Below are 11,621 nucleotides of genomic sequence, written 5' to 3' on the forward strand. Positions count from 1 at the left end.
CACCCATGGGGCTGCACCCAGGCAAGCAGGCAAAGCCTCCATATATACAAGTGTGGTTTTAAGTCACTAAATACACCTCTGTGAACATTGTCCCGGTCAGTAACAGAAAATGACACCTTCACTGCATGCAGGAATGTTTCAATTCAAGGCTAATTTGGAGATCTTCACATGTATCAAGCATTTTTGCCCAGGGTGGTGGTAGGGGTGAGGCAACAACTACCCACCTCACTAAGGTACCAATGACAAACCAAAGTTTGATTCCAAAGGTCCCCAGGGAACCCATGAGTTTCTTAAGCCTACTCAGAGCCTGAGAGAGGGGTTACAAATGGGAGCATGGAGAAACCCAAAGCAGTCTCACCGGAAATGGGATGGATGACTTCCCCAGGGCCACATAGATGGAGCCCTTCGCCTAGTCTTCCTCAGCCTATGTACACAGCCCCTTCCCAAGACCCTGAGGCCACGTGCAGTTAGAGCAGAATTGCATACAGCTGCTTGGGAAGGGGGGCTGGAGCCCAGGCGGGTCAAGTCACACCTCCCCAGCTTCCCCTCTGTGAGGGAAGGTCAACAGTCAACAAGCTCAGCCCAGATGATCTTTGCAAGCAGGCCCACTCTCGAAGACAGCGGCAATTTGGCTTGAAGGGCAGTCCTGTAGCACATCCCACCCAGCTCCGGCAAGACTTCAGGGCTTCACAACACTCACTCCCGGAAGACGTCAGCCAGTCAGTGTGTACCGTCGCCAGAATGCCTGGAATAAGATGCAATTCAGGGACTTGACTCCTACACCAAGTAACTGTTGAAGCAGAGTAAATAAATACCGTCTATTCCTTCTCCCCGGGTCACCTGTGCCTCACAACGGGAGTGGCCCTTTAGCCTCTTCCTGTTTTGAGGGCTGTGCTCACGTGCTCTTTCTTACCTGTGGTATGCATGTGAGGTCAGAGAGTAACTTTAGGTCTCAATTTTCTCCTTCCCCCATGGGTTCTGGGCATAGAACTCAGCTCATCAGGCATGTGCAGCAAGCACTTTAAGCCAGTGACCCATATTACTGGCCCATGTTTTCTTATTTTGAGACAGAGCCTCAGTGAGTTGCCCAGGTTGACCTTGAACTTATGTTCCTCCTGCCCCTACCCTCAAGAAGCTGAGATTACAAGTGAGCATGTGTGACACCAGGCATTCACTCCATGGAGTCAGAATGCTTGGGGACTAAAGAGCAGACTCATGAATGAAAAAGCCCAATGTGAGACGACCCAGTGCTGAAAGGGTAGAGCCCCGAGGGGCCGGCTAGGGCATCTGCCAGCTGGATTCCTACCGTCCCCATCCCTTGCCTGTACGCTGCTTCCTCAACCCCAGGGGCTTTGTCTCCCTACCATGCTGTAGCCAAGACCAAAGCTACAGAAAGAACTTTGCCTGGGGTAGCAATGGACAGGATGGACCCTGCCACTGAGCCTTAGGGAAACCAAGGCTCCAGCCTGTGAGGCCCCACCCCCAATATGAAATGTGTGTATGTCCCTGAAGGTCTAGGGGAGGTGCATCCTAGCCACAGGGGGTGGGCGTGTGTGTGGGTTTGTTCTGGTCCACCCGACTGGACCTCCATCTGCTGATTAGCACAAAGTGCCGAAGTGGCAGGCTAGTGATTTCTAGAGCTCTTGATGATTGTAATTAATTTACCACATCTTTATTTCCATGTAGGGAAAGGAAAGGTCTTCCTGGAGCCCAAACTTGTACCCAAGAGCCTGCCATCCTGCTGTGAAGGGCTAGGCCCAGGCCAGACACAGACTCCCTGTCCAGAAGGGGACAGCGGCCCTTTAACAGGCAGCCTCACTCTGTCAGACTGTTGCTATGTATGAAACCAACTTCCATAGCAACCACCTGGCTTCTTAAAGGGGACTTGAAAAGGTGGCTGCTATCAGCCATGGCTCCCAAAAAGAAGCTGAACAAAGGCCTCAAGGAGTTTGAAGGCAAGAGGAAGAAAGGGGGCAGAAAGGACGTGAGTGCCGCCCTGAAGTCCCCGGAGTCCACCGTGGTGGAGGAGCTGAAGGAATTCTACCACAAACAGATCCAGGACCTGGAGGACCGGCTGGCCCGGTGGGTGGGCGGCAGGGATGCTAGTGTGCCAGGCCAGAACCCACACAGGCTTAGATGCGGGCTCTGGCTTCCTGTGGGATGATCAGGCCCTGTCCATTTCCTCAAGTGAGCAGTGTGTAAGTGGTGAATGGATCTCCCCACACTTCACAGCTCCCAGGTCTTGGGGAACACATGGCTAATTAGCATCTCCATCCACGGTCGACCTGCCACCCCAAGCAGAATGGGACCTTTTTGTTTGGTGGTTTGGTTTTTTTTGTTGTTGTTGTTTCTTGAGACGGGTTTCTCTGTGAAGCCCTGGCTGTCCTGGAACTCGCTCTGTAGACCAGGCTGGTCTGGAACTCACATATCCACCTGCCTCAGCCTCCCTGAGTTTTGGGATTAAAGACCTGCACCACCACCAGGCTCAGAATGGATCTTAAGCATTATTAGTTTAATCAATAGGCTAAACTAGAAATGGCTCCCCCTGGTGGCCAGGGAGGTCGCCCATTCCCTATTTCCTTATGCCAAGACCCAGGGTGTTTCTCTAGACTGAGGTTGCTTCTCTAGGTGTATTTACTGTGTTTTAGAGACAAGGTTTTAGTCTGTAGTCCAGGCTAGCCTGCCCATCCCCCCACTGCTTCAGCCTTCCAAGTGCTGAGACTACAAGTGTGAACCACTACAAGTCCCTAAGTGGGAACTAACGAAGGGAGTTTTCCTACAAGGGGCATTCCCTCTTAGGGCTGAGTTTGTATGTGACAGAGATCTCAGAAAGACCCTCCTAACATTCAACCAGAGACACTGCATTTGTTCATCCTTTCTTTCCTACTTTAAAACTGGTTTTTAAGGCGGGTGAGATGGCTCAGGGGCACTTGTCACTCATCCCCAGGACCCACATGGTGACGTGAGACCAACTGCAGCGGCTGTCCTCTGACCTCCACTTGTGCCCAGCCACCCACACGCATGCACGCACATACACAGCCAATAAGTCAAATACGTTAAGAATGTCTGCAAAGGCCGGGCGGTGGTGGCGCACACCTTTAATCCCAGCACTCGGGAGGCAGAGGCAGGTGGATCTCTGTGAGTTTGAGACTAGCCTGGTCTACAAAAGGTAGACAGGACAGGCTCCAAAGCCACAGAGAAACCCTGTCCTGAAAAACAAACAAAAAAGAATGTAAAGATACAGTTTCTAACCTGGGGACAGTGGTACATACCTACAGTCTCAGCACTTGGAAGATGGAGGCAGGTTTGTTCTAAATTCAAGGCCAGCCTGGTCACCCCATAATTTCCAGGCCAGCCTGGACTATAGGAAAGACCCTGTCTCAAAAGAACAAAAGCTCTGGGCAGTGGGTGGTGGTACATGCCTTTAATTCTGGCACACAGGGTAGACAAAAAGAGGCGGATCTCTGAGTTTGAAGCCAGTCTGGTCTAACAGAGCAAGTTCCAGGACAGCCAAGGCTAAACAGAGAAACCCTGTCTTGAAAAACCAGAAATAGGCCAGGCAGTGGTGGTGCATGCCTTTAATACCAGCACTTGGGAGGCAGGTGGATCTCTGTGAGTTCCAGACCAGCCTTGTCTACAAGAACTACTTCCAGGACAGCCTCCAAAGCTGCAGAGAAACCCTGTCTCAACCCCCGCCCCCCCAAAAAAAAGAAAAACCAGAAATATGAAAAAAGAAAGGCAAACTTGCCAACAGTTATAAAGCTCCTGCCCAGTCCCAGAGCCCCACCCCATTAAAAAGATAAGTGGAAGATAGCTCAGCAACTAACACACCTGCCACTCAGATGTGAGAACTAGAATTTTAATTCCCAGCACCCACAGAAATGGGGAGGTGTGGTGCCCACCTGTAATCTCAGAGTCTGGGAGGCAGGGATAAAGGATCCCCTAGAGCAAACCAGCTAGACTGGTGAACTCCTGACTCTTAGTTCCAGTAGGAAACCTGCTTCAATATAAGGTAGAGAACCTCACTTTCCTTATCTGTAAAATGGGTTGGCATTGGGGGGATCTCAGCAAATGTCAGCCTCTGGCCTCCACACACATGTGAATATGCACATATGCATGAATACCATGAATCTGTAATAAACATATCAGCAAAATATAAGGCAGCCCTGCTCATAAGTGGCGCCGCAGAAGACCACAGGCAGTGCTGAGTCTGTGGACTCAGGAAGCCCTATGTTCCCTGCTGCATACCAGTCCCAGAGGAGAAGTGCAGCCAGCGTTACTGAGGCTCAGGAGGAGGCAGAAGCAGGGTGACAACCCTGGCCTCCCTGACTCCTGTGGCCTTTTCTCCCCACACAGGCACCCATACCCTGAGGTGCCTTTACACAGAACTCATTCAAAAGACACCTATGAGTACAACAGCTTTAGTTTTCCCATTTGAAATCAGTAAACATAGTATTCTTAAACTTACAAATGCCCCTTGACCTAACAACAGATGGAATGTGTCGGGAAAAACACATTTACCACATAGTTATTGAGTGATTAATATCTGCTAAGCTGAGACCCTGAGACCCAGAGGTGGGGGTGCCAAGTGCAGAAGGGGCTGAGCCAGCTGAGTGGGCTGACTGTAGGGACAGACATTATGGGTAAAAGTCTTAGCTTTCAGGTCAGATCCACTTGAATTCAAGTTCTAGTCTTATCACTTTCTAGTTTCTGGTTTTTTTTTGGGGGGGGTGGGTTGAGACAAGGTTTTTCTGTGCAGCCCTGGCTGTCCTGAAACTCACTCTGTAGACCATGCTGGCCTCGAACTCTCGGAGATCCGCCTGCCTCTGCCTCCCGAGTGCTGGGATTAAAGGTGTGCGCCACCACCACCCAGCCACTTTCTGGTTTCATCTTTCTGAGCCTCAGTTTCCTTGTCTTTGCCACTAAGGACAAATGCATACCTCCTACAAACAGAGACAGGTGGGGACATCCGATACCACTGTGAGCAGAGTAGACTCAGTCCCTACAGAACTTAATTTGTGTGACATAACTGGTCGTAGTGGCGCACGCCTTTAATCCCAGCACTCGGGAGGCAGAGGCAGGAGGATCTATCTCTGTGAGTTCAAGGCCAACCTGGTCTAAAAAGCAAATTTCAGGACTACTGAAAAACCCTGTTTCCAAAACCAAAAAAAAAAAAAAAAGAAAAAGAAAAAGAAAGAAAAAGAAACAAATAAGCATTGACAACAACAAAAACCATTTGAGTGAGCTGAGTGAGGTAATAAATCTAAAATGCTGAAATGCTGGCTGGGGAGATGACCTGACACACAAGCAGAAGAAATGGAGTTCAGATCCCTAGAAGCCTTGGAGAAAGCCAGGCATGGCAATGAGTCCCTAAAACCCTGATGTCAGTGGGAGAGACCAGTGGCTCTCTGAAGCTCACCAGCCAGCCAGCCTAGTCAAACTGTTACACTTTAGACTGAGCAAGACACTGTGCCTCCCAAACTAAAGGTGGAGGCCAAAGAAGACACTCACTGTTGACTTCCAGCTTCTATGCATTGGAGTGTGTGGAAGACGGAAGTGCACCCACACACACACCCCCATGCACACAGACTGGAGCACGGGTTGATGTCAAGTGCACACACACACACACACACACCCATGCACACAGACTGGAGCACGGGTTGATGTCAAGTGCACACACACACACACACACACACACACACACCCATGTACACAGACTAGAGCACGGGTTGATGTCAAGTGCACACACACACACACCCCCCCATGCACACAGACTGGAGCACGGGTTGATGTCAAGTGCATACACACACACACACGCCCCCCCATGCACACAGACTGGAGCACGGGTTGATGTCAAGTGCACCCCCGTGCACACACACACACACACACACACACCCATGCACACAGACTGGAGCACGGGTTGATGTCAAGTGCACCCCCGTGCACACACACACACACACCCATGCACACAGACTGGAGCACGGGTTGATGTCAAGTGCACACACACACGCCCCCCCATGCACACAGACTGGAGCACGGGTTGATGTCAAGTGCACACACACGCCCCCCCATGCATACAGACTGGAGCACGGGTTGATGTCAAGGCCTCCAGGCGTGAGGCACTTTAGTGCATGAGGCTGGATTCGGGCACGCGTAACTTCAAGCGGCCCTTTACAAAAGGAGGTCCAGGCTTGACCCCACCTCCACCCCACTCCAGGTACCAGCGGAAGTGGGACGAGCTGGCTGTGCAAGAGAAGCTCTTCCGCCAGGAGTTCGAGCAGCTGGCCAACAACAAGAAAGAAATCGTGGCCTTCCTCAAGCGCACACTCAACCAGAGGGTGGATGAGATCACCGACCTCAATGACCAGCTGCAGAGCCTACAGCTGGCAAAGGAGATGGAGAAGGATGCTTTTGAGGCACAGCTGGCCCAAGTGCGCCACGAATTCCAGGAGACCAAGGACCAGCTCACCACAGAAAACATTGCCCTAGGTGAGGAGACAAGGGCAGTCAGCACACCTGTGTGAATTTGCCACCGAAGGCCATAGGCCCAAGCCCACAGCTGTCCCTGAGTGAGGCAGGGGCTCACTGGGAATTGGGACTAACACAGCCACCTTGAGAAGTAACAACTGAGTGCTATCTGCCTTAATTGTCCATGCATCCCAAGGCCAAAAATGGTCCCTCTTCCCCAGCTTGTAGATAGAGAAGTGCTTCAAAAGAGATGGAGGATCTTATCTCTGCCACCCATCTGGAAGAGGGCACTGAGAGCTGTCTGCTCAGATTCAGCTGTCACTGTCACTCTCAAGTGGGGAGGTATCAATGCTGGGCGTTGGTGGCGCACGCCTTTAATCCCAGCACTCGGGAGGCAGAGGCAGGCGGATCTCTGTGAGTTCGAGACCAGCCTGGTCTACAAGAGCTAGTTCCAGGACAGCCTCTAAAGCCGCAGAGAAACCCTGTCTCGAAAAACCACAAAAAAAAAGAAAAAAAAGTGGGGAGGTATCTTGAGGAGATGGGCTGACAAAGCTGGGATAGTAGACTGGGTGGGAAGGCTCTCCAAGGGTGGCCGTGTATGAGCAGGGCCAGCATGGAAAGCCTGGTCCTGTTGGAGCAGGAAGCACACGTGTGGGGAGAGACGGGCAGGAAGACACGGGCACGGTTGAGACCGAGGGTCACTCATGGCCCTCAGAGGCCGCTCACCGGCCTTGTGCCCCGATGGCAGGGGGAAAGCTGGCTGCCCTGGAAGAATTCCGGCTGCAGAAAGAGGAGCTCATGGACAAGTACTTGATGTTAGAGGAGCAGCTGCAGAGGCAGGAGAGCGAGTACAAGGACTACGTGTACAACCTGGAGAAGAAGTCTGTGCTGGACAAGGACAGGTGGGCGCTGGGGACCTGCGGGGCCACACACCAGGCTCCAGCTCTCACTTCCTAGAAGGGGATCGTAGACTCCAGACTGTCCCCAAAACCCTGGCTGGGATTTACTGGGGAACAGGAAGAAAGAGTAAGCTCCCAGCCAGCTCCCTTCTTGTTACTTTAATCATTTATTAAGAATGTGTTTCAATGGTTCAAATTCCAAAGGCCCACAGACTCTGAGGAAAAAGCCTGGGTACTCTTAGATCCCCACCCAAAAAAGGGGGTACCAAGACTTCTACCCACTGTTTGACTTCCTTCCAACCTCTCCCGCCTGGTCAGGCTAAGGAAAGAGATCATCCAGCGTGTGAACCTGGTGGCCACTGAGTTCCGCAAGGTGGCCACTAACCAGATGTGGGAGACAACCAGGAGGGCCATCCTAGAGAACAACAATGTGACATTGCAGCTGTCCTGGATGTCTCAGCAAGGTGTGCAGCTGCTTCAAGAGAATGAGCACCTCCGGGGCATCCAGGACAAGCTCTACCAACAGGTGGAGCTGCTGGAGAGCACCCAAGAGATCATGGCCAGAAACAGCAGAGGCCACCAGAAGGTATGACCACCATGCCTCCCTCGTGTGAAACGAGGGCAGACCCCATGCCAAGTCGTGAGGCCCTGGGTGGGGGTGCCGTGAGGGGTCCCACCCTATGTCTGCACACGGACCCCTGCCCACTGCTGCAGGTCATCCTCATGCTGACAGAGAAGTGCCGCCAGCAGAGGCAGGGCACGAAGGAGGCAGAGGAGCTGCGCCTCCTGCTGTCCCAAATGGAGCAAAACCTCCAGAAGCTGCAGAAGGACAACCAGACCCTGAGGTGAGCCTGAGTTGAGTGGAAGCAGGTGGAAGCCTGCCAGGGAATCCCCTCAGGGTGTGGTGTGTCAGACAAGTTGAAGCCTGGATTTAGATGGGCTGCACAGAAAAGGCGGGGCCTGGAGAAGAGGTGGCGCTGGCCAGGGCCAAGCGATGGGGCGAGCTGTGGGCTTCTCGTCCTGGACCAGGGGTGAGAAAGAGCAGCTGGAACAGCAGCTGAGCAAGCAGCAGGCGGAGCTGAACCGGCTACAGCAGGAGCTGACTGAGGAACAGAAGGCTCACGGGAGCCTGAAAGCAGTCCTGGCCCAGGCCACCTCCCTCCTACACAGTATTGTGCAGGTGAGCAAGTGGCAGGAGACACCAAGAGGCCAGGGGACCAAGGACAGAAGTTGACCCGCCAGGGCCAGGCTTAGAGAGTCTCCTTCCTGAGGGGCTCCTGGCCAGACTCCTTTTCTCAAGAGTTGGGTCTGATCATACCAGCTACTGAGTAGGCTGAGGCAGGAGAATTACAAATTCAAGACCTGGCTGGGGCGACAGACTGAGTCCAAGGCCAGCCCGGGCAACTCCATCTTAAAATAACAAGGCTGGGTGTGGCAGTGCGCACCTCTAATCCTGTCACTTGGGGGATGGGTATCTGGGCCCCTGGTGTTCACCCCATCTTACACCACACCAACAGATGCGAACAGACGCAGAGGATGGCGACTTTGATGTCGTGCTCCAACTGCAGCGCAAGGAGATGCTGCAGCAGCTGTTGGCTCTGCTCAGCTCAGCCATGGTTTCCAAACCACAGTTGGACGTGGGCTGCCACCAGGACAAGCGTCCCCAGGGTACACCCAAAGAGAGGTGAGCGGGTAGCCCCTCCCACCTCTCTCAGAACCTCCTCTTGTGGGGATCAGGTGATGACCCTGGGTCCCTTCCCACAGCCAAACCAGGGCCCAGACATCCAGGACAGCGGCTGCGTCTCTGCTGCAGCAGCTCTCTGCCATCACAACCTACAAGCCAGGCGACCTCGGGCTGGTGCCCCGCCGCGTCCACATCCCACCCAACCCCCAGGACCTCAGGTCTCTCTCCTATGTCAGCCGGATGGGCATCTGCCAGCTACAGAACACTAACGAGGTAGGAGTGCCAGGGGCCCTGCGGACAGCAAGTTGACAACTGGCCCTAGTTTTTCCATGCTGTAGACTTGGGTGGCTTCAGGGATATGCTGGGACCTCTCTGACCCACCTGTAAAATGGCCTGACAGAAACAGGCTAAGGCTATGCTACCCTCGGGAGAGGGTCTGCTACAGCCCTTTGTCCCCACCCCATTGGTAAGGGATGGGCTTTGGGGTTAGCCCCCCTCCCCAAGGAGGCTTCAGATCCCAAGCAAGCATCATTTAATCTTGCAGATCTACCCATCTGGTGCTCTCAGAAGATTCAGAAAGTTCAGTCTTCCTAAACCTTTTCTACACCGTAAGTAGTGCACGGAGACCAAGCCACTACAGAAATAGACTGTTGTGGCTACAATCCCTCCTTCAATCTGCAAGTGGCCTGGGGCCACCCAGAAGTTATAAAAACAGTGGGTACCACATGTGTCTGTCATGGCAGTTCTGTGGCTGTGTCTGGTCAGTCTAACAGGTAGATATGTCCGCTGGAGTCAGAGGCCCGATGGTGGTTCCTGGCTTCGAGCACGGATGTGGTCCAGAAGCAGGTCGGTGGCCTGATCCAGCAATGGGGACAGTAGCTCCTGCTCCTCAGGGGAGAAGCAGCCCAGGACATGGTCGGGTATCATATTAGGGTGTGTGGGGCGTCCGATGCCTACCCGTAGCCTCGGCATTGCCTGTGGGGGTACCAGAGGGATGAGGGCGCCTTGGTGAGATTCATTTGACACCCATGCTGGCCACCCCCACCCAGGGCAGAAAGGGGAAACTCACACTGGATTTCAGACAGCTAATGCAGGAACGGACGCCATTGTGGCCCCTTGAAGGGATATGAGGAGCAGTCAGTGCTTCCTGAGGCAGCCCCCTCCCTGCCCTCGCCCAGACTTCCTTCAGAGCGGCCCAGCCCACAGAGGTAGGCTCGGCAGCCCTACTCCACCCCAACAGAGGCCAGCACCCCTAGCGGAACCTGAGCACATGCCAGCCTCACCTTGCGCTGCCCCCCAGCTTCAGAGCCAGTTTTCCCAGGGGCTTGTCGAGCTCATCGTGTACCAGGTAGATCTCCTCCGCAGTCAGCCCAAACAGCTCCGCTTGGCACAGGGAAAACACCGAAGTTACCACCTGTCTGCTGAGAGGGATCACAAAGACCCCCCATATACAAACAGGCTCTCAGCCAGGCGGTGGCTCACGCCTCTAATCCCAGCACTCGGGAGGCAGAGGCAGGCGGATCTCTGTGAGCTCGAGGCCAGCCTGGTCTACAGAGCGAGTTTCAGGAAGCCAGGACTGTTTCACAGAGAAAGTGTCTAGACAAAAAGGAAGAAAAGGAAGAAAGAAGAAAAGAAGAGAAAGACAGAGGCTCCCAAGTCTGGGGCTCACCAGGGACATGTCACAGTTGAAACCCTTCTCTGGACCCCGGGGCCCTCTTCTCTGTGAAGCCCACAACTCACCAGCTTGGGCCACGCTGTGCCCGTTGATGTTCATGAGGCGTCGCGGCCTGAGCAGCACCAGCTGGGCATCCCCAAGCGGGGCCAGGGCGAGGTCAGCAGCGCAGCGAGGGTCGCGAGCCCAGCTCTCCGCCACTCCCAGGCGCCGCGCGACCTGGCCCAGCACTGCCATGCCCACGCTGTGCCGCGTGCCAGGCATGCCATGGTTCCCCAGGCCAGCCACCTGCAGGCAACACCACAGAAATCCTATCGCCCACGGGACAGTGCTCGGGACGCGGAGAGGGGCGCCGGGGACGGGCAGGGGCGCGCGGGGGACTCCGGGAGGCCCCACAAAGCCGGGGGTGCCGCGCCCTGATGCAGGAGCAGAACGCCTAAGTCTGGCGCCGGCCGCCTACTTGGCTAAGTAGAGAAACGGACAAGGAGCGCGGCTCAGAAGGTAAGGGCACTTGCTGTCCTGACTGACAACCTAGGCTCGGCCCCGCGGGGCCCACGTGATGGCAGGGGACAAACCCGCTCCCCAGCTGCCCTCCACACCGCGCGCGTGCAAACACAAACGTAACCTAAAAACCAATATGAAGGAGGGGGTGGGGCTGACGAGGGGAGAGCTTACCCGGGAGGCGGGGCAGCATCGGAGCCGAGCCCCGAACCCCTGCGTAGTCACCCGCGCCCCACTCACCAGCCACCGCTTCCCGGAGAACCGAGCCTCCGAAACGCGCTGCCTCAAGGCCCAACTCCGCCGCATCCCGGAGCGGAAAGGGCCGGGCCGCAGCATGCCGCCCCAAGTCACAGCCAGGACCCCGCCCCCTCGACGTCAGGCAGCTCTAAGCCAATAG

The 11,621-nt window shown here is 54.6% G+C and overlaps 2 protein-coding genes across 3 annotated transcripts; one reads left to right on the forward strand and one right to left on the reverse strand.

Moving 5' to 3' along the window:
- Positions 1–122: 122 nt before the first annotated feature.
- Positions 123–11,608, reverse strand: Ptrh1 (peptidyl-tRNA hydrolase 1 homolog). Of its 2 annotated transcripts, XR_001197579.3 has the most exons (6): positions 11,465–11,608; positions 10,792–11,011; positions 10,335–10,434; positions 10,121–10,166; positions 9,774–10,026; positions 123–745 (listed from the first exon to the last, which is right to left on the reverse strand). XR_001197579.3 is itself a non-coding variant. In XM_005087534.4 (5 exons), exons 1-5 carry the CDS (start codon positions 11,558–11,560, stop codon positions 9,844–9,846), a joined length of 645 nt encoding a protein of 214 aa, XP_005087591.3. In that variant the 5' UTR covers positions 11,561–11,608; the 3' UTR covers positions 9,567–9,843. The 2 variants fall into 2 exon arrangements, 1 of the variants encoding a protein (XP_005087591.3); XM_005087534.4 differs by lacking the exon at positions 123–745 and having other exon boundaries at positions 9,567–10,026.
- Cfap157 (cilia and flagella associated protein 157) lies at positions 1,844–9,777 on the forward strand. Its single transcript, XM_040735629.1, has 9 exons — positions 1,844–2,082; positions 6,218–6,489; positions 7,217–7,370; positions 7,686–7,953; positions 8,082–8,212; positions 8,397–8,547; positions 8,885–9,051; positions 9,132–9,324; positions 9,596–9,777. Exons 1-9 carry the CDS (start codon positions 1,910–1,912, stop codon positions 9,665–9,667), a joined length of 1,581 nt encoding a protein of 526 aa, XP_040591563.1. The 5' UTR covers positions 1,844–1,909; the 3' UTR covers positions 9,668–9,777.
- Positions 11,609–11,621: the final 13 nt, after the last annotated feature.

Source organism: Mesocricetus auratus, unplaced genomic scaffold, assembly GCF_017639785.1.
Source record: "Mesocricetus auratus isolate SY011 unplaced genomic scaffold, BCM_Maur_2.0 Super-Scaffold_100047, whole genome shotgun sequence".
NCBI lineage: Eukaryota > Metazoa > Chordata > Mammalia > Rodentia > Cricetidae > Mesocricetus > Mesocricetus auratus.